The 23,731-nt window shown below is 38.9% G+C and overlaps 1 protein-coding gene across 1 annotated transcript in view; it reads left to right on the forward strand.

The window, feature by feature from the left end:
• The first annotated feature begins 276 nt into the window (after positions 1 to 276).
• The window catches only part of slc27a6 (solute carrier family 27 member 6), a 28,501-nt gene continuing 5,046 nt past the window's right edge, over positions 277 to 23,731 (forward strand). The window contains exons 1-9 of the mRNA XM_047569874.1: positions 277 to 880; positions 4,537 to 4,746; positions 8,156 to 8,314; positions 15,233 to 15,357; positions 16,594 to 16,788; positions 20,390 to 20,480; positions 20,579 to 20,777; positions 21,805 to 21,902; positions 22,101 to 22,231. Of these exons, the coding sequence (XP_047425830.1) occupies positions 394 to 880; positions 4,537 to 4,746; positions 8,156 to 8,314; positions 15,233 to 15,357; positions 16,594 to 16,788; positions 20,390 to 20,480; positions 20,579 to 20,777; positions 21,805 to 21,902; positions 22,101 to 22,231 (1,695 nt within the window). The 5' untranslated portion in view covers positions 277 to 393. The remainder of the gene's footprint in view (positions 881 to 4,536; positions 4,747 to 8,155; positions 8,315 to 15,232; positions 15,358 to 16,593; positions 16,789 to 20,389; positions 20,481 to 20,578; positions 20,778 to 21,804; positions 21,903 to 22,100; positions 22,232 to 23,731) is intronic.

Raw genomic sequence — 23,731 nt, forward strand, 5'->3', positions numbered from 1 at the left:
ACCTCACTGCAAGATAGCACATCTAATGTGAGACCATTAAAAGCAACAGGGGCAATTGTAACCAGTGTTAAATCTAAAAATGATAGTATATCACTCCTTTTTCAATTTTCAAATCTACGTTTTGTCCAGAACACATGACGTCTTTTAATTGTATGTCCTACCTCACCGACTAAACTAGCGCGTTTGTATTGTCTTTTATTTTGAAGGGCGCGTTTGCCGTTTCCAGCTCGTGTTGCGCGTCTTGACGCATGGTGACTAGTTGGCTTACATCACACTGCCACTCCGTGTTTATCACCTGGATCATGTAATAGTCCGCGCAGTGACCCTCCAGCTCTTGTTCTGGAGTCTTCATCAGCGTCCACCTACTCTCCTCCCAGCCTCTCAGCCGCCAGCATGGCTTTTTCTCTAGGATGGCTGTCAGCTCTGGCCGCGGGTATTTTTTCCGTTCACGTTTTGCAGAAACTTTGCTTCCCGTACTTTTGGAGGGACCTCCTCTTTCTGATGAAGATAATCAGGTACGGCGTGAAGCTGGAGCTGTTCAAGTTTGCATCCGGCGTGACCACGGTCCTGGACAGGTTCATCCAGAATGCGCGGCGCATCCCCAACAAACCGTTTGTCATTTATGAGGGACGCGTCCACACCTACCGGGACATCGAGGAGCGCAGCAACAGACTGGCCCACGTTTTCCTCGAGAAAGTCAACTTGAGGAAAGGAGACTGCGTTGCCATGCTCATGAGCAACGAGCCCGATTTCCTGTGCGTTTGGTTCGGCTTGGCCAAGGTCGGCTGCTCGGTGGCTTTCCTCAACACTAACATCAAGTCCAAGTCTCTGCGGCACTGCTTTGACTGCTGCGGAGCCAAAACTCTGATTGTCGGTTCAGGTAAAGCTCAATCTCAGTAGCAATTTGAAACAAACAAACAACAATAACAAAAATCTTAGACATTACTCCCATATGTACCATATTATAGAATATTAGGCTTCTTTTTTTTTTGTTAGAGTGATATCTTGTTTTGAATTGAAAATTTTCAGTATTATATTCAGTTTTAAACTAATAACAATGGTTATTGGATAATGAAAAATGGCTATTCTCCCCCCTTTATTATTGAGAGCTACAGTTATAAGTCGATTCATGCAAAAAATCAATTAGTAAATTGCTTAATAGCTAATTGAATAATTGTTTCGTAAAAAAAACTAAAAAAAAAAAAGTATAGTGCTGTGTTGGAACTTTTTTTTTTAACAGAAGAAGGCTTGTGACCATAGATGATGTTGTGAGTGGCACTTTTCATGATCTTCATAAAATAAATAGACCAAATATTAATCTTATTAATATATATTAATAGTCTTACTGGCTGGGCCGATCTTCAGGTGCAGCTGCATTCATATTTTAAGCTTATTATCACCAGTTAACTTTCACTTATGAACACCATTCAACATTTATCTTTTCCTGCAGTAGCTGACTAACAATGGAAGGCTTTTTTTCTTCCCATATTTTCATCATCACAGCTGAATAGCTTTGCCTTAATGGCTCCCTGCAATCCCTGTAGAATTGTTATTCATATTATCTGTAATATCAGCTGAGATGTCAGAGTACAGTGTCATTTGTGGCCGACATCTCTGTTAGAAAATATATTTACTGAACTTTATTTATCAATGCTGCCCGCTCTTGATGGCCCTCAAACTAGTCATGTTTGTATGTATTATTCAGGTGTGCCTTTACCTCAGAAAGCCCTCCCAGAAACAAAGAAATAAAGGAAATATACACCCCAGTACACACGTTTAGGCAGTGAGTGAAAGCAAATGTATTCTAATGTAACTTAATCCTCCTTCATGATTGTTCTAATGTTCAGTTTATGTTGAAACAGCGTCAAAAAGGTGGTAATTAAATTGGATGCTCAGTAGATTGTGGGGCTGTTAAAGTAGATTTAAATAAACACTAAAGTATTTCTGGCATTTAACCTAGCCCACTTACCAAAATGGGGTTGTCAAAATAATAGAAACATATGTTAGTAAAACATAAATCCATTTTACAAGTCATAAAAACCACAGCCTCCACGATGAAAACATAGTTAAAACAACATCTCTTTTTCTGTTATTTAAAAACTAATGTTGAACACAGTAACCTCCATGATTTAGTAGTCGTGATTTTTCATGACACCTGACACACTGCAACTTACATTACTTACATATTTATTTAGTGAATTCTGAAAAAATAGTTTGCATTTGATTGGTGATGTTAGTGCTGGGGTGTTAGGGTGTTAATGCTACCGTCATCATTCTGGATGCAGAAGTAAGCAACAGATGCCGCAACTACAGCATCCAACATCTCCCTGAGGAGATTAATCTAATGGCAATTGTTTGTGGGCGAGAGGTGGGGTACACCATGGACAGGTCATCAGTCTGTCTAGATATAGACACTCACACATTATCTTATTGCCTGGTTGTCACATATTATTAAAAGATTTGTAAGCTACTACCATTACTGCATTGACAGGCCCTAGTTCTTGGCTTTGTAGCTGGAGTTCCCAGACAGAACGCACACTGACACAGGGAGATTATGCAAAATGATACAGCAAGATTCTGACACAAACTTATTTAAAAAAATCTGGAATCACTCCTGCAGGGGTCTGGCATTACCCTTAATAAACTACACATTTTATACAGACAGCTTAGAAACTAAATATCCTGATTACTTACCTCTAAAATGCAACTTTATATAGAGTTTTAAAGTGATGGTACCTAACTTAAATATTCACAATTAGGGAGACTTTGCAAAACACCCCAAAATATTATAAAAGTATTTTATTTTTTCATTCAACATGCAAATAGTTTAATATTCAATGTAACAGATGTCAAAAGTGCGATGGAACTTAAATATATCAGATATATTAAACAATTCACCTTTTCTATGTTCCCAACATGCATTCATTACACATTTTGCAGTTAAATTATGAAGTATAAATAATAAATCAACCTCTGGTCAATATCCTAAATTGCAGCGTTTGTAAGTTGGTGATTGCATTGTTATAAATAGTGATTTGCAATCAGTTAATCGTTTTGTCTTTTCTGTCTTTATTATAGGACCCAATTAAACATATAGTTTGAAGATGTGGCAAAGTACTTGGTTCTGTCATAATGCCCAGTAGTGAACTCCAGTATTCATAACATTAGTGTAATGGCATAATTGCCTAAGTCATATTTGAACGCTTTTGGAAAACAAGAAAAAACACAATTTTTAGCAAGCAGATTGGTATTTTTATTGATATTTTAACAGTAAGTCAAAAAATGATGTGGGCAATTATGCTATTAGGCTAACAATATGTGGCTGTTGCAAAATTGCAAAGTTTGTTGAACTGTACTCCAGCTTCCAGCCATGATTCACGGGACAAATCATGTTTGTAGAGTTATCATGTTTGTAGGGTTAATAGGATTCACCACACTGCAGCCATGTGACAGGATCACAGAACATTGCTCAACCATACAAGCAGGATGTTAGTCAGGCACACTCTGCAGTATCCTCATGACGACCCTAGTGCAACAGGAGAAGGATTCGTGGAACAACTGGAACGGCCAGTCATAACTCTTGATGAGTTGCCAGATATAAACACTGTGCTCATATGGAACTTTAATCTGAGTATTGAATTTGCAGTTGAAACTGTTCTTACTTGCGGGGTTGTGGGGAAGAAGTGGAGACTAACTCCAGAGCACAGAACCTTCTGCAAATGGAAGGATATTTTATCCCTGGACGGAATCCCAGACAAACAAATAACGTGTATTTGTAGAGTTCAGGAATCCACATGGTATATATCCAATCACTTGGCTCTGTTACGCTATGTTGATGCGTTGCTAAAATGTATTAGCTTAGCTTTTTCCTTCTGCTATCCATCCTTTCTATCCTGCTGCATTATAATTCCTTCATGACTTAAATAGTGGTGATTCCTCTGGGAGCTCGTGTGTTTGTTTTTCCCAGCTCACGTTGGAGTGGGATGCATAGACTGCTTGGGTAATGGTTATAATTATCCTATAGAGACCATCCAGCAGAGCTAACATGATAAACAGTAGTATCTAAGTTATTTTCCTGACGGTGGCTTGTTTTCTGAATTCTCCATTTGTTCTTTGAATCAAGTAATCAGAGAACACTATGTACACGCATATCTTTACATTTAGCAAAGGCGCGGTGCTGTGTTGTGAAGTAAATGTTGCATTATGTCTCTGGGTACAGTTGGAACAGTGTATACTTTTAGTCATTGAGCAAGATATTTACATTCACAGATTACAGTTCCATTCTCAAAATAACCACACTGTCTCCATGAAACTCTAGTACCACTTGCACAACCATTTTAATGCACATGTTTTATGGTGTTATATCACACATTTCATAATATTACAAGTTCCTGTGTGGATGTTTGCACATGAGTATTTCGACTTTCCACAATGATGACATAGGAAGCAGCTAGTTTAGAAAAGAAAAGAAAACCTAACTAGCTATTACGAAATATCCTTTTCATTAAACGCAACTTGGCTCTCTCCATCTTCCAGATTTAGTGGAATGTCTGAATGGCATCTTAACCAGCCTCCTGGATGACAACATTAAGGTGTGGGCCATGAAAAGCCAGAGTGAACATACACAGGTCCACACTCTGTTGGACAAGCTGGATGCTGCATCTGACCAGCCTGTACCTGCGGCGCTGCGAGCGACCACCTCCCTCAAAGCCCCCACCCTCTACATCTTCACCTCTGGAACTACTGGTGAGTCGGTGTCATACATAGACTGTATATAAATATGGACAATGCGTTCTCACTTCCTTGCATTGGCCAAACTGATACGTGTGGGGCCACCTTGCGACTTTGGAGCCACAATATCGATGACCTGCCCACAGTTGCATCAGACTCACTCACATTTTTGTTAAGGTAGTACTACATTTTGCTCTACCTCCACCAGTACAATAAATGTTGGATTATACACGCATTTATTTAATTTTTTAACTCTCACGTTCTCATGGGATAACTTCACAGAGCGGTTAGCACGGCAACTTATAGTCATCATGATGTCACGTCGTCTTTCTGTAGTCACTTTTACAGTCTACGTCATGTTGGTTAGCTGGAAGCAAAAACCACAACGGTGACTATTATCAAAATGTCATCTCGCTGTGTTGTACGGAGACAGAATCAGAGGAGTACAGTTAATAGCTAAAATTTTGAAAAAAAATACTACAAAAAAGCTGCCACTTTGTGTCCAAAAGATAAAATAAAATCAGAGGATTGAATTAGGCTGATCATTGCAAATGTGTGTGCCTTCGCAAAATAGTATTTGCTAGCTCCCACTAGAAATTTAACCGCACATTACAATAATGAGCTACACTGATAATTTGATAGCAAGTTTCGCTTCATATTTTGCTATACATAACACAGCTAACAACAGTTGCTTTTACATTGGCCTCTTAGCCATAAGAATGGGCGATTCTTATTGTACATGATATACCGCCAAAAACAATCCCCACAATAAGAATTTGCCATCTGTAATGTGAGACACGCAATGATGAAGTAGGCACGTGTGACATACTTGAGACTCGCAGTCGTAGCCCCTGTTGTCCCTGTGAATTTCATCTGGCTAACATTTAATTCTTTTTTAATTTAATTATTCTTATATTATATTTTTAATTTTTTTTTTATCTGGTCACCTTATGGTAAATTAAAAATTAAATTGTGATTTTTATTGTTATCACCAGAATGACAAAAATTGTGATACATTTTTTAGCTCATATTGCCCATCCTTATTAGCCCTTAACCTCTGTAATAGCCTCCATTGGCATATTTATTAGCCTTTGTAACTATTGTATATATAACACTTCTGTGGTTAACTTTATGAATAAAATCAAGGCAAAAATGCTAGATTAAATAATGAACTAATTAATAGTTCCACATAAATGGATGACAGTTTTGTGTACATAAAGTATTTCTTTTTTAAGCATTGCACTCCAAATTATCCAACGTTTTATGTTCATAAAGCTAATATTCATCAGATATTTATTTCTGTGCCATTCTGCTCCTCAGAAATTTCAACTTTTGGTGAAAAAAAAAAATGAAATGAAAAACGATTTATAGGCACGAGGAATCCATGAAATCTTTTTCAATTTTACGATTCTCCATTAAATCCCTGTGGACTACATGGAAACAAAAGACCAACCAAGAACAACAAAAGTCAATTTGTCACACCAGAGCATAACCGCTCATGTAAATAATTACAGGCTCTTGTGCATGTAAACACTCTTGTGTGCACTTTTCCCACACCTTAATCTTTATTTTGTCCCAACAAATCCTGTGTCACAAATCTCTTTGCTTTCAACTTTAAATCTTTACACCATCACAGACTAATTTAATCTATCCAACAGGGGCAACCAGTGTAGCTACAGCTGTCTGTAGTGCAGTGAAAATGGACATTACAAGCTGTAATATTTAACTTAACCCCATAGTTTGAGCTTTATTAAAATGTTGGGTGGAATTTGTTCTCCCCTCCCATTCAAAGACATGCCAAAGACATTTAGGCCTTCTTTAGGCTAATTTGGTGACCCTAAATTGACCCTGAGTGTGAGTGTGTAAGTTTGTGCCCTGCTAACTGGCGACCTGTCCCAGGTCTACCCCGCCTCTCACCCGATGACAGCTGGGATGGACTCCAGCAATCCCCACAACTCTAGTAAGGTTAAGCGGTAGTAGGAGATGAGCTCTATTGGCCAGTGGTTACAAATGTAATTCACTGTTCCATTACTACTGCTAATAAAGACGTGGTATATATATATATATATATATATATATATATATATATATATATATATATATATATATATATATATATATATATATATATATATGTTGTGCTTAGAAATCTATTTGTCGTGATGAGAAACATACCACATCTTTAAGCTAAGATTCTTGCTTTGCAAAGAAATCCAGCTCATGGCCATGGTCGTGTTGGTAACAGTGTAAACAGAGCAATCAACGACCTCCCACAGGACTTCAGCTTCAGCTGAGGATGCTAAGGCTTCTTCCTGGTGTAAACCCTCCTCTGAGGCAAACAAAGGCAAATGGTTGATTTCTCTAGAACTTTCTCTCATAGATGAATAAAGATGACTATTTTAGAGAAGGGTTGATTGTTTACTATTAATATGTGTCACTATGGTTTGTGTGAACCAGAAAACCTCCCAGCACATCTTCAAGAATTCATATTTCCTCTTCCCTTTGTAAACCTGAGTATCTCTAAGTCATACTATTCATTTTAGTTTTATTTTCCATGGAGTTAGGATTTAGTTTGAAAATGGTCAACGCACGGTTATATTCCACACTTGTGTCTGGATAGAGATTTCTTTCTTTTTTTCACAAAAACAGACTTTGAGATCAGAATGACACTAACTTCCATAGGAATTCACAAAATATCATCAGACTGTGAGAACAGAAATGCTTTGACTCCACATAATATGCTGTCTCCTCAACTCCATCACATGCACATCACTGTGAACTCAAGACTGCCTTTAAAACAGAGCAAGGACTTTTAAAACAGGGGGCAACACAACATGGGAGGAAGTGTACAGAGTGATCTGATTGTTTGGATCCATCAGCATCTCGACCGAACTAACGGGATAATGTCTGATGTGACCACACTTGACTGTAGTCTCCTTTTTAAGTCTTGGAGAGGGTTTCCACATGTGCTTAAAACGTCTTAAATTAATTTCATACATATTTAAGACTAATTCTTGCCTCAAGTAAGGCCTTGACCTTAAATTCAAGCATCTTTCTAAACACAAGATTCTGAAAAACAAGATTCCAATTTTATTTTGTTGCACTTAAAACCTCAAACATTATATTATATTGCTATGAGAATGCTTCAGGTTATGAAACAAGAATAATTACAGCCTAAATAATGAAAACTAGCTACATATGCATCAGATGAGTAAATTAGACTCAGATTTAAGTTTGATTAAAATACCTTTATTCAGCAAGTCTTAACCCTCATCCTTCAGACATCCCTTTGTGGTCAGAACTGTACACTGGATTCTCCTCAGGAGTAGCCACAAAACTATAGCATAGTTGTTTTATCACAGGTAACATATGTTGGACACCACAGCGTGGTGTAATGTAAAGCCTTGTTTTTCATTTTTTGCAGGGCTCCCTAAGGCTGCAGTGATCACTCACCTCCAGAGCTTGAAGGCAGCAGCTGGTTTCTGGGCGTTTGGGGGGACTGAAGATGATGTGATTTACACTCCTCTGCCGCTCTACCACAGCGCAGCTTCCTTGATAGGTATAGGAGGAACCATACACCTCGGTACGTCTAAGAATATCTTTGCATGACTAATAATTGTGTAACATATTTTTTTCTGAGATTAAATCTGCCAGAGTTTCATGTTATCTTTCTCATTTATATCTATCACATGTGGAATATTGTACTCATTTAACCAGCAAACACTTAGTGGAACCACATTTTGAGTCTCTGTAAGTCCCAGTTCTAATAATCATGGTTTTCCCGTTATACTTAAAGAACTGTGGTTCTGAGATACTGGAAGGAACCTCTAGTTTAAAGAGCCTTGAACATTGTTGCTGGTAATGTAATGGACACTTGCAAGCAATGTTAGAATAGCTATCATATTGTACATACAAGGGATTTATTAGTCTTTTGTGGCCTTAAGCACAAGACATGTTCCACTGATGAGTTACCAGCACAACACATTTCAGATTTGGTCATAAATATGACAGGGAGCGCGAAGTTTGTCGAGCACGAGTTCAGGCATCCATAGAATGTTGTTTTGTATAATGTATTTCAATTTCAATTTTGTGTCTATGTTACCTGCTCGACATGCTACCAAGGTGCATTTATTAGATTTACACTTTTTGATCCCCTTTTGTGACCCATGCATTCGAAATGCATGAGTCTAATAAAGTTGTCCCATACACATTTAAGTGCTGTTGGGGTCTTGACATTTCTACAGATTGAAATTTCCATAAATGAAAACTTAAACTAACTCTAACCTGTGATTTTATTAAGGTTAGATTGAGTCTTACAACTATCGTCTCTTTTAAAGTAATCTACGATAGCTTCAGCTTTGGTTGTTTGGCTTTTTGGCTGGTGAAATTGTGTTGAGGTCTACCACTGGAATTTGCTCCAGTGTTATGGTCCCCAGCTATGACATCTTTTTCCAGTCAAGTGAGCACAGAGTCCAACAACTTCTTCTCTTACTACTCCTGGATGTCCAGTTGTATGGTGCTGCTATCATTTTTCCTCCAAGTCAGTACACCTGTTTTGGGTGAATTGCTATACCATGTTTGCAGAGAAAGACATTTATGTTTCTGCCATTTGATTGATATGTTGTGAGTTCTCCCAAAAATTTGGACACTTCTTCAGGTGTCTTTGGGTAGGTTTGATGCTGTTTTGTTGAGTATCTGTGAGCACAAATGGTAACGTGTAGTAGTCTCCCTCTGTCATTGACTTTGTGTTTTCTGGAAGATTTCTTCAGTTCTGTGGTCCTTCAGTGTGAAGCTTAGAACAGAGACCTGGACTGAAATATAACCTCTCTTAACATGTGTCCCTTAAAATGTGCAATCATTTATACCTTGGTGCTGGAGTCTGTGGAGAATAGTGGCACGTTAGAGTGCCATTCATTGGGGAAAGAAAACAGGGTCAAACCGATTCCTCCAATAACAGGTGACTATCTGGCCATTATAGACCCTCACCATGAGAGTTGAAGGTTGGTAGCATCCTATTTAAACCTAAATTCCTCACAGGTTATTTAGAACTGAAGCACTAAATACATACTCAATATTACAATAGCCACCATATATTACATGAACCACCACGTTAGTCCCACTGGTCTCCATTTATTCTGGCATTCTGACTGTAGGTGTGTGTTCACCTGTTTGCTTGTGTGTACATCAGTGCGGAGCTCCGTCCATCGTAAAATGGAGAGTGATACATGATGATGAACATAAAATGAAATAAATTTGTTTAAATGAGATCAGTAGCCTCATTATTTATTAAAAGAATGCGGCTCAGAAGTGACCTGAAATGACTTTTGTTGTGATTTGGTGATATAAAGCAGAAACACTGAGTAAAATGGATCTTAATGGCCCCATTTCTATGTAACATGTTAACCTGCTTTTACTTACTATCAAATCTGAGTTGCATGTTGGATATAGAGAGGCAGTTATATTGGCAAACTGGTATGCAGAACCAAAGGCAGTGCCCACTGACCACAGTGTAACTGCCAAACTATGCGACCCTTTTCAGGACCTGCCGTTTCACTCCAACGAGCAGCTTAATTAGAGGCTTCAGAGCAGGAAGTGGACACTGAAGATTATTATGGAGAATATTGTTATTGTTTCTAGGTCATTATTTCTTTGTCCCCCTTCATAGAAAACCTCACAGTTGGAACTTTGGCATCTGTGTTCAGATGGCATTTTAGTTTGATTTGATTGATTGATTTTGTAGCTCATTTAAAGTAGATTTTAAATAATGCAAAATGTTTGTGGGAAGCAACATATTAAACAGTGATCTAAATGATGACTCATTGGTTTGTGATACTGTTCCAACTGCTACCAAAGTTGATGGTTCAATGTTCTTTACAACATCCAGACAAGTTATGCAAACAGACCTTGGTAAGGATGGTATCAAGACAGTTGTAGATGTGGAAATGTATTAAACCTTGTACGCATTTTTTTTTTTTTTGTTGTTGTTGGCCTTTAGACTCTGTACATGGTGGCTCTGTTGTTGTTAGACTAAGTCAACACCTGCCAATGTTCACCAACTATTGGACAGGAAAAAGCTATCACAAATCTATCAAGACTTGTTTATTTGCATTGAGCTGGAAATCATTTAAAGGAGATCTGTCCATTGATACAGGTGTTTTGTAAAAGGAAACTAATTATTTTCAGCTATTGGCTCCATATAAGTGAATGCTCAGGTAAGATAACTCAGTAGTCAGCAAGGTCAAACAGTCAAGAATAAAGAGGAAGAGACTAGCAGCTACGTGGTGAAAAGATGCCATGGAGTTTTAAATATAATTAATAGGTGAAACAAATCTCAGCTAGTTACTAAATTTGACTAATCTCAACTTTGAAGCAATCTGAATGATGTAATGACCAATGGAAGTGACTGATACAGCTGATTCAAACTCTCCAAACATTACTGCAAAGAAACACCTGTTCGCGACATTGGTTCTCATTAAATTCACCATGCCGACAGCAGGATAAGAGCGTTAGGTAAACACAGATGAAGCTACAGTGTCTTCGAATGTATTTTTTAACAGACAGCAAAGCTCTCTCCATACATACACTAGGATTTTTTTTTTTTTATGATCTGCTTGTTGCACTTAAAAACAGCTGAAGTGGGAAGTATTCAAGACGGTTACCTGGGTAATCAGAGCCTGGAACATCCACTTGCGATCCAACTGTCAGCAACAAATTGATTGATGGGCAACGAGCAAACACTTTATGTGTAGACAGACCTTTAAAAGAGTTATTAAACCAGCATTTCTGTTGGTGAGTCTACAAGAGACAACACAGTCAAAAAAAAGTTTATATTCAGTGTTACTCATGGTAATTGAGGTTGCGTAGATCCCTGACCTATAAGAGTCATGCATAATGTGTTCCTTAAACATTTATGATACCCATTTTATGATGGATTTTCCATCACTCTGTATTTTGTGATAACATTTTTGTCCATAATACCTGCGCCCTAGACTGACTGCAAACAAGGTACTGTGTGTTCTGTTTAAAGTATCTTTGTTGCAATATTAGTTTAAGGACCAATGTTTCCACAGCTGTTTGGGTACAGTCACCTAGGGAGCTCAGGACATTGATTCTCACTCAGCTGACGTCACATTGGTGAATTCAAATCCATAGGGCTGGATCTGTTTTGTTGAGTTTGATTTTCCAGATTTTTCAGCGCTTAATATTCCTTAATAGTGTTGGGCCGACGTAGTATTATAGTGGTTATCACTGAGGCCTCACAGCAAGAAGATTGTGGGTTCTTATCTACCTTTCTGTGAGGAGCTTATATGTTCTCCCTGTGCCAGCAAGGGTTCCCTCCAGGCACTCCGGGTACTGGCTTCCACCCACAGTCCAAAGACATGCTTGTTAGGTTAATTGGTGATTCTAAATTGGCTATAGGTGTGAATGTGAATTTTAATATTTTTCTGTCTCTCTGTGTTAGGCATGTGATAGGCTAGTGACCTAGTGTAACTTGCCTATTGCCCACTGATAGCTGGGGTTCCCTCAAGGAGAAAAATCAATGGGTGAACAAGCACCTGTCAATACAGCAATGCTAGTAGCTTACAAATCTTCTAGATAACTTCTGTTTCTTATGGTTACATTTCCGACAGACTATTGCGGAATACTAACATTGTAGGGCCAAATTGTCCTTGTTGGACCATTCTTCTGTGCCGAAGAACATTTTAGGGTTAAAACCTCCTAAGGCTCATTGAGTTATTGTTAATGTGAGTGAAAAAGGTAGAAACACAAGTCAGTGTGTCACCTAGTGGCAAATAGTATCGGCTGATCTGTTACGCTTACCTTAAATGAAAAGCACCAAGTTTGGGCCCTTTCAAATTTGTGCCTCCCAGGTGATTTGCCTGCCATTCTCAATTATTGATGTAACCTGATGCTACACAAGTCATCTTTTAAAGCTGCTTGGAAAACGGTAGGCACTTTCAAATATAGAGAGTGATTTTGTATACAGCTTAAACCAATCAGATCCCCAACCAATTGGAGGACACTGTGAGGAAAACACTACGAAACACTGTATCTCTAGTTGCTGTATGGAACGTTTAATACCATCAGAGAGTGGTGAACTCTGAGGTTTAAGACTTGAGCATGATTTTAGATATATCTCCCTAACCCAGTGTGGGCAGAATTGCAGATGGCATATTTAATGTGTCTTAAGAGGAGACACGAACTCTGTTGTAGTGCAAGACATTCGTGGAGAAGTAAGGGGTTTTACTTGTTATTCACTGCCAGTCAAAGGTTTGGACACACCTTCTCATTCAATTCCAAACACAACAACAACCACAGAAGAGTTTTGTGTATTTATTGTCAGCATAGTTTTCTAGTGTACTGACCTAAAAGTGCAAAAAACTGAGGCCAGGGAAGCTTTGTCTCAAGTGAATCTTCCACCTATCTTCCACTGGTTTCAGATAGTTTTCTGTTACGAATCCTAGCGTCTCATATGGTGAGACATGAATACATCAAAAAATAAACACTTCCTTAAGTATATGTAGTATGTATGTGTATGTGTATGTTCGGCATATAGCATGCTTAACTGTCTTCTAGAAGGGAACCTGGATATTGTAATAAGGTTTAAGAGTTAGAGAATCCCACATTTCTGCTGGAGCTGACACAGAGTAACCTCACTTTTCACCCACAAACATTTGGCAGTTTTAGAAATTGACACATGTTTGCGCTCACTATGAGGTAAAGCTCCATTCTGTCTGACAGTCAACTGTTTAAACAAGCACATCATGCTTGCAAAATGAGGTTAGAGGTAGAGGAGGAATCTGCTTACATATACAGTATATACTGATTAACAGTAACCAGGTCAATCAGCCAGCTCAGTTGCTTATGTAAGCTGGTTTCTCTGAGTGATGTGGTTACTTGATGAACCACTATGATAAAAACATCATAACAAATATGTGTTTAACGTACCGAATCAATAACAATATCAATATCAATTTTGTCTAAACTTAATTGTATTTGAGAAAAAAAGTGATGACTGGTTTTTAAACATTTTGTAATTTGATTGACAAAAAGCTTTCAAATGCAAATGTATTCATTCCCTTGGTTTACTAATGTGGACCATGAAAGCACATTTAGGTAGTTCATAGTTCTTGGTAGCGGCAGTTCTTTGTAGATCCTGTGGTTACTCCAGTGATGTTCTATGGCCCTCAAATCAGGACTTTCATGTAATCTAAGGACAGTCAGGTCATTGCCATGCTACAGTTAACCCAGTCCCAAGTTGTTGAACGTTTCTCAGTTCTAGCCAGTCTCTCTTTTCTTATAAGCACCCACATAGCATGATGCCTCCACCTCCATACTTCTCTGTAGGGAATTTTATTAGCCACGTGACAGGCAGTGCTTAGTATTTGTTCAGTCATAATGCTTGGAGTCGTAGATTTGTTTAGGGAAAATGTGATGTATAGCTTTGCTCATATTTATAAATGAGCAGGTTATACATAAAGATGAAAAACAGAAAACTGTGAGTGGTTTGCACCACACAAAATGAATGGTATGCCATAGCTTTTTTAAATATGTTAGTACTCAAATATTGAATAGTACTCAAAGTGCTTTACAGTCACAATGACGTCTGCCCATTCCTTCAGTCAAGCACGCACACATTCAAACAGTACTGTCAGGCTCCGGTAGGGCTGGACGATTATAGAAAAAATAATAATCACGATTATTTTGATTGATATTGAAATCACGATTAATAATTGATTTCAAAAAAAGTATTTATTGAACCGCCAAAACTCAACTTTAAATATAACTTTTTATAGCATAAATGTAACAGCCTCCGTTATCTCTCACTGTCGCCGGGAGCCGGTGGGTTATGGAGTGGCATTGTAAAGAGTGTCTTCAGTGGAGGACGGTGTTGGGGTGGCGGTGGCTGAAAGTTGACGCGTTTTTTTGTGTCTTTTGCTCCTTCAATACTTTGTCATAGACCACTTTATGGCAGAACTGTAAATGGTTAAATAAAATGCTTTGAGGTGCAGACACGACGGTGCAACAGACTTCGCAAACAATCTCCTTCTGCTCCACATCCGACAATTTGAATCCAAAATGTCTCCAAATGACCCAAGTTGTCCTACCTTTCTTTTCAACTAAAGGCTCAGGCTGGCTTTCTGCCATGTTGTCAATCGCTTGTTCCACAATTGATCCACACACATCACTCGCTTCCTGCAGATGCATGTGACAGAGGTGCGTTCACGGTGCTTTTACAGCGCAGGAACTTGCAAATAGACCACGCGGCACATTAATTGTTTCTCTTCGATTATAGTGTTTTCATGATCGTGAGAAGCCAAAATCAAAATCACGATCAAAATTTAATTAATCGGCCAGCCTTAGGCTCTGGGACCACCTGAGGTTCAGAGTCTTGCTCAAAGACACTTTGGCTTGGAACCACTTACCCTCTGATTCATGGACAATCGACTCTACCTACTGATCATTTTTCTAAATGACATTTTTGTTTGCTCTGTCCCAGGTGCAACTTGCATTTTGAAAAAGAAGTTCTCAGCCTCCCAGTTCTGGAATGACTGCAGAAAACATAACGTGACAATTTTCCAGTACATTGGTGAACTCTGCAGATACCTCTGTAACCAGCCTAAGGTAAGCATCTATTTGGCTTGTGTCTAAAATGAGAATAATATCATACTTGCTTCTTACCAACTGAATACATGATGTGTGTTTATTTCTGGAAAATTGTGGTGTATTGCAATTAACTGCCATCAAATGAAAATTTTATTGTTGCGTTTTAACATAAATCAAAATATACCCTTTGGAATATTTAATTTTTTTCTATTAAACAGAATTAAATGTTAGTGTTATGTCAGTAATTTCTCACAATGATTTTGTCTGATTGTTGGCATGTCTGAAATTTTTCTTATACTTTGCATAGTACTTTTCTAGTACTTTTCTTTTATTCTCTTCTGTTTACTCATATTTGTCATTAGTGACAAGCCAAGCAGAAATAAATGAATAAAAATCCTTCTAGTGAATGACAGCACGAGAGAGTTGGAGTTAATGCAGTAAGCACTTTCATAGTCACTGGTGCTTGTGAGTTATTCAAGTAACACTGTTCACAACTGTGACAGAAAGACAAGAAGGGGCTTTGTTTTGGTGTTTGTGTCCTCCCACAGTGCACACATGGACATGCACGCACACACAGCGTGAGGGCAGAGCTTGTCCCTTCTTGAGGCTGCACTCAAAGTCCTCTTTGTCCATTTGTTCCTCTGCTATTTGGCGATGTGGGTGGAAAGCTGGTCATGACCGTCCTCACCACTGATTGGCGAATTAAAGATGCCAACATGTACAACACATATGCAGTTTTTCTACAAGGCCAATGAGCGCACACATGCGTGGATACCATCATCGTGTACAGTTTTCAATGTGCAAGCATAGTAGATATCATAGACATTAACCCGGGGGACACTACTGTTTCCTTTAGATTTGTGTAAAAATGCTCTTTGTGAGCAGTGAACTGCTGCACTTTTTATGATTTCACATGTCCCTGTCACATGTCAAAGTCTAAAGATATCTCAAGACTTGAATCACCTGTATTGAGACATAATTCTTTAATCCAGAACAAAAAGACCATACTGGACATGTGCGCTGTTAAATCTAAGAAGGGTGCGGGAAGGTTACTATATACTGACCTGGAATTTATTCCTTTAACTTTTGCTCACACATTTGCTCTCTTTGATATGTAAGTTGATTTCTTCTTTGCTGCAGTAATTGTAGTTACTTGGTTTTACCTTTTTAAGCATTTAAGCATTAAGTATTTACATGTCACTCGGATTTCTAGTTGTTGTCCCACCCGTCATCACATCCTTCTCTCTCCATCAGACAGAGCTGGATAAAGTTCACAAAGTTAGGATGGGAGTTGGGAACGGGCTGAGACAGGACGTCTGGCGGGAGTTCCAGAGTCGTTTTGGGAACATCAAAATGTGTGAAGTGTACGGCTCCACTGAGGGAAACCTGTGTTTCATGAACCACATCGGCAAGATTGGAACCGTCGGCCGCTCCAACTTCTTCTACAGGGTAAGTGCTTGCACAGAAAATTGAGAAGAGTTGAATTCTTGGTATTAAACCAGACATACACTAGTCGAGTTAATTATACTCTGGGTAGAGTTAACCCATTATAATCAACCCTCAGTCAATAAATAGTTGGTGTCAAAACCGAGTGTAACCCCCTCCCCCCGTTACTCTTCAGGCACCCGAAGTCATTTTACAGCAGTGAGCCAAGGAAACTTTACTCGTCGCACTGTTACTAACCACCCGAACACCTGCTTAATGAGTTAGAAGTCAGCATGGTTAGCATGGTTAGCATGCAATTCTGGCCTCACTGTAGCATAGAAAGTGAGTAACGGCAGTAAACGGTACGTTTGGCTTGACGTTTTGGCTTTAAAAGTGATAAGATCAACTCTTACAGTGTTAATTTGGGTATGCTGATTTTAGTGTGTGGTAACCTTAAGCTGTTTAACAGAGAGGGCAATTCTATACATTTAGTATGTACTCCAAATACTCCATTAGCTTTTTTTTTTTTTTTTTTTAGCCATATTTGTTGAATGAAAATTTCAGGTAAATGTGAATGTGATAGACGAGGAAACCAGGTGCTTGTTTTGTGCGCTGTATGTTTGTAATGTGCTGTGTTCCTTATTCTAGGTCGTGTTCTCATTAAGTGGTGCCACAAAGTTTGAGTTCTTCATTTGACTTGACGTTGTTCAGGAAAATATGGGGGAAAGTGGAGCGTGTTCTTGCTGCTTCTTTTGGCCAACATGATTTCTAGTGAGCATGTTTGGAACATGTTTCAATAAACCCACACCAGATAGTAGTACTATGTGTAGAATACAGGGGTATGATCAATTCTACTGGCACTTTTTCACTCTTGAACATGTTAATTTCGACCAATAAATTTGGTTTCAAACGCATGGAGTAGCTATACTTGGTTGATAGATTAGTGATAGATTTGTTCTGCATGTATTTGTTCATCAACCTAAATGGGACTTGTCCTTAAGGTGCAAAATTTGATTTCAGTTGTTGTAGAGATATTCTAATCTAGACACAAGTGATGGATTAACCTACTGGCAGGTTGATATAACCATCTACAAAGCTGTTGCCTCATCTAAAGTAATGAGTTCATTTTGATGAATGGAACAATGTAAAACAGAGAAGTTGTATTTTACCTGAAAGGTCCGTGTCATCCAGACCAGAGTTATCCCTTGTGTGTGACTTAACTGGATGCTGCTTACTCATAGATGTGTGTCATGGTCAAGATTGTTTTTGTGTGAAGTTCAGTGTTTTCTAGAAATACTGACATTCTCTTGCAAAGGTCTTACACTTTCCAGGACACACTTGGAAATGAATGAGATTTTGGCCCCTGACTTCCCCAACATACTTCAGACCTTGTGTGTGTGTGTCTATCTCTGTGTGTTTATGCAGCTACCTTTCTGAGGGCCAGTTGTTAGTTTTACACCATCGGAGTGAGGACATTTGTGCAAAGTAAGGATATTTTGGTCGGACAGGGTAAAGGTTATGTATTTATTATTAGGTTATGGTAAGGATTAGGGTAAAAGTTAGGGTTAGTTGAGAGGGTTATGTTTAGGCAATTAGTTGAGATGGGTGGGATTAAGCTAAGGGGCTAGGGAATACATTATGTCAATGAATGTCCTCACAAAGAGCCGTACGAATGTTCAGTGTGTGTGTGTGTGTGTGTGTGTGTGTGTGTGTGTGTGTGTGTGTGTGTGTGTGTGTAGATGAGAGTAATAGTAGTAGTAAGGGAGTGTTACGGGCTGGAGGCATGACGGGAGGCATCACTTGTGTTTTGGTGTCTCAGCTTGCATTCTTGTGTGAGAATTTCTGTAATGTCTTGTTGACTTGAGTCCAATACAAGTTATTCAGGTCATAGCAGGACAGCACACTGAGCATCTCTGATTTAACTCCTGTAGTGCAGTTTATCAGAATCAGTTTTACTGTGCAATTAAAAGGGGTGTGCAAAGATAGTGAAACTATAAAAATGAACAATATCTTGTTTAAACAAGATAAAGTTTGTGTTTAAAGGTAAGCACTGGCGACAAGTGTGGCTGCACACTACCACCAAATGAAGAATGCTGTTTTTCTTGTTGCTTCTGCATTGGTTGTGTGATTGCAAAATCTCAAAGGAGCACTTCAACACATTGCAAAGGAAATGTTGAGGTTTAAATAGGAAACTGTGCGTGAAAACCCATCAGAAACTTGCTGGACTTGTTTCTGTAAGAAACTAGAAACTGGTGCAACTAAGTCCCATTAATGCTAAACTCGCAGGAACTGCCAGACTCACATTCACGCGCATTTCATGCTGCGATTGGCTTTTTGTGTGGAGATGAGAGGGAAGACAGGACTACAAAGTCTTTTAATGCCCTCCACAATAGCCGGGCAGCTGGAGAAGATTTGTCAGAGCCTGTATTATCCAGGATGTAGTAAGTGTCCACATAGGGTAGCAACACTGCTATGATAACAGCTGTGAAAATAAGGTAGCCTAATGTAATAGGTTGGTTATTATATTGTTAACTCAACAGTAATAGGAACCTGTATTTTATGAGATGAATATACTTTATAATTTCAAACTAAACATTTCACAAGAGAATTTACAAAAAGAACTGTCATTTGAGTCCATAAGATTTTGTACAGAATGACGTTTTACTGCAACATAATTGTCAGTTTAATACAACAGTCACAATGCAACAACACAGTCATTCATTCAATCATTTTCCATGACCACCTGTCACCTGTCTCTGGGAGCCTATACCAGCACACGAGTCATATTTGACTATATTTTTATGGAAATTATAATGCAGTATTCCAACACGACAATTTAACAGTAATTTTAATATGAACATGTTTCAGAACATTACACGGGACATTTTAAAGAATGTCAACTCAACAGTCTGCTGTATTGAAGCAGCATGTAACTCAGCTGACACCATCAGTAACGATTACCAGTGAAGTGACTTTCCTGTGGCTGTCGCAGGTATTAGCTACGCTAATGCTTGTCTGCAGGGCTACTGTTAATCAGTGGAGTTACAAAAGAGTGGCTCCATGTGTTTAGCTCTAATCTCTGACCTCAGCTATTCTTAGATCTGTCCAACTGACATCCCTGCTGGCACAAAAGCCATTACAAAAGCTAGTTATAAAAGTGAAGTTATAAAACATATTGATTTCAGGACAAACATCCATTTCTTTTCACCTGTCACTTGGGGAAAGCCAGAATCTGTTGGAAGCTGTGGCTTACATTTCTCCACCCCTATAGGATGTACCCTGTATTCAGCTATTCAGCCTTTAAACTGTAATGAGCAGTGGTGTGTAAAATCTTTATCTATAAAGAAAGGCAAAAAAATAACATTATCTAAAGCAGAAGAATACAGTTGGCCACGTTGGTCAAGTAAAGTGCAAGAATCATTAAGATGGACATCAGCATTTGTGTATGGGACATTTAAGTGGAACAAACTTCTATATTCAGTTTGCGGATTATTTACCTGATATGACAACTCTAAATGTCAGCTGTAAATAATATCTGATAAATGTTGAATTGGTGGTGATGGTTCTATTCCTTAGCTGCTCACAGTAACAACACCGTCTTTTGACTTGTTCCCTCTTTGTGTAGCTCCTCTTCAAGTATGATCTGGTGAAGTATGACATGATGAAGGATGAGCCAGTGAAAGATCAGTATGGGTTCTGTCAGCGAGTGGAAAGGGGTAAGATTTTTGTTCTAATTTTTCTTTCGGTGTTGACCTCAGCATAAATGTATTTGTACTGATTTTAGACTGTGCATCCCGTTGTTTTTCTTTCTCAGGTGAGACGGGACTTTTGCTGTCTAAAGTGAGCGCCCTCAGTCCGTTCTTCGGTTACGCTGGAAGCAAAACCCTGACTGAGAAGAAGCTGATGAGAAATGTGTTCGCGAAGGGTGACGCATACTTTAATACGGGTGATCTCATGGCTGAAGACCACGAGGGCTTCATCTGCTTCAGAGACAGAGTGGGGGACACCTTCAGGTATAGTATAATACTAAGTTTGCAATGTCAGTGTCTTGTCTGCAGCAAAGCACTTGTGGCTGTCTTCACAAAGTGTCTTATCTTACTGCCTGGAGCTGAAAGCACACAGTGAGTTTCCTCTTCAAAGCTTTTCACAAAGCTGCTGAGAAACACTTTAATAAGAAACAAAGAACACGAAGTGCAGACCTTGCATTAACATCCGTCCTGGGGAATCGGATCACAAGTGATTAACTTGCAGTACAGGTGTGAACACGTTCAGGTCACATTAAAATCACATTTGGGAGATCTGGTCTCTGACCACATTTGGAGATGGTCTGGGTCACATATCTTATGTATATATAGAAAATTACAAAAATAAAGTTAAAGATGCATTTCCTGGATTTTGCCATTATTATTTACATTTTTGTTGACATTGTGCACATATCGTTACCATGACATTTTTTGTCCTTAATAATCAGGAAGCAAAAATTTGATATTATTGTCCTAATGTGAACACACAGTGTGTCTCATTAAAGACCTCCTACTCAACGGGACAGCTCTTGTGTCAGCAGAGTTTTGTTTCGTGATCACTGTCAGTGAAGTTTGTTCATTAGTAATGTGAGCCTTATAAAATATTTTTTATTTGTAGCTGTTAATCAATAAACCAAAAAATAAATATGTATAAAAAAGAAAGGAACTCTGTCATTAAATAACATATCAGCTTATGGTTAATTATTGATGTGATCAAGTTGATAGGTGTGAGCACAGGCACTGAAGGCTGGTCACTTGTGACTAGATTGTCCAGGACAGGTGTTAATGCAAGGTCTGAACAGGCCCTAAGAGAAAGAAAGAACAGCCACTTTTAGCCTGTGTCATCTAGTTAATAGTGTCTTGTAATAAGAAGAAAGGGGAAAATGGATAGACACTTGGTGACAATAGGATAAAAGTAGGTCTTTATACAGGTTGTGTATTACCACTGCAGTTTAGAGGTCTTCACGTGTTGCCACAGTTCCACTGTTAATCACTGACTTTTTTTTTCCATTTTCAGGTGGAAGGGTGAAAATGTTGCTACAACAGAGGTGACAGAAACCCTGGGTCTTGTAGATTTTATTCAAGAAGTCAATGTGTACGGAGTTGAAATACCAGGTATCACGTCTGTCTCTGCTGTCCACATGCTCCTTATCTTAAGCAGCAACACCAGTGTAAAGTCCATACAATCAGGAGCCACTTCCTGGTTGACACACAGACTACACAGTATAACAAGATGGGGCCCGTGACCTCAGTCAACAACTCTCATCTTGTGAATGGTGACAGAGGTTACATTTTTAACCATGTTGTTCACAGGGCATGAAGGCCGAGCAGGAATGGCCGCCATGATTGTTAGACCGGGGCTTATGTTTGATGGGAAGAAACTGTTTGAGCACGTAATGACGGACCTCCCAGCGTACGCCCGCCCACTCTTCATAAGGCTTCAGGTAACGAGCAGAAACACACTGAACCACTGACACACAGTCCGAGACTTGATGACCTGTCCACACGTCCTCCAGCCACTGCTCTTATTTATTTATTTTCTATATTTTTTTCAAGCGTCATCATCATACGGGCCTGCTTCACAGCAGCTTGTAGTCGTCACATTCTGTTTCTGCATCAAATAACTCAAACAAAAGTTATCAGAAAATGATAAGCTGTACAGCACACACCTTCCTGCCAGATAATCCCAACACCTTTTTCCTCACAGCGTGAAAAAAGTAAAGCATCACATAGGCAGACTGTGGTACCCCCCAGCCAGGCACTCATTAGCTTCTCCCAAGCTGAGTCCATTTAAAATGCTGTTTAGGCTATGGACATATGATTGCACTGTTAGTTTCAGCACAGCACAGCTGTAGGCCAGTTGTAGGCCTCATCACTAACAAAGATGATTGAGGTGGAGAGGTTGACAACCTGGTTCAGAACACACAACCTAGCCCTCCACACCGACTAGACCAAGGAGGTGGTTATTGACTGAGGAGTTCCAGTCATAGACGCTTTCTCCCACTGAGCATTTGCATCTCTGAGGACCAATTTGTGCAGAGGCACCGCTGAGAGCATTCTCACTTGCTGCATTACTTCCTTCATCCTTTCTCCTGACAGTTGCATCAAGTCAGGTAGTTGACTTAACACTGCTAAAACAGACTTTTTTTTCTATTGGTACTTTTATTCATAACAATTCTCCTTTCAGCCGCACAGTTTTAGTTTATTTATCATTAGTAGTCTTATTATTATTAAGTTAGAAGCAGAGTTAGAAGAAAAAGCAGAAGATTTGGAGAAATATGAAATATACAAAAGCTGAACGTTTATTTCCAGCTGATGAATTTCTCTCTATCTTTGCATGGTGTGATGACATTGTCAGTCCATACTCCTGCTAATGGGAGCAAACCAGAAGTGCACGTATAAAAGCTAAGTCTAAACAACATGGAATAGGTGCCTCCGTGCCCTTTAGCCAAGGTCACCAACAGACAAAGATTTAACTGTTCCATTAAAAACATTTACTAGCATTTTACGTTTTAACTGGCCATGGCTGTTCTAGTTTTTGTGTCAGTGGTTCAATGCTCCCGGAATTTCATTCACCATTTGCACAAGTAGTAAATCAGGTCATGTGATATTCACCTCTATCAAATCTGTGCATCTTGGTCCTAAGCCAGTCAGTGAGATGCACTCACAGAGGAGAGACTAACAACAGCACAAGCCAGAGTCTGCCTCTCCTACTGAACAATGGACATTCAGATAACATATGAATGAAGCTGAAGAAAAAGAAAAAGGGGACTCGCTTATTACACAAAAGAAATACTGATGAATTGTACCTAAGATAAAACTTGATTTGACTCCAGACAAATACAACACATTATTGTTATCATTATTATCATTATTATTATTATTACTGTTATATTTCAGACCTGTGCTTTAACTGGAGCTTTTCATACTCCTGCTTTATATGC

Source organism: Mugil cephalus, chromosome 19 (genome assembly GCF_022458985.1).
Source record: "Mugil cephalus isolate CIBA_MC_2020 chromosome 19, CIBA_Mcephalus_1.1, whole genome shotgun sequence".
NCBI classification, from domain to species: domain Eukaryota; kingdom Metazoa; phylum Chordata; class Actinopteri; order Mugiliformes; family Mugilidae; genus Mugil; species Mugil cephalus.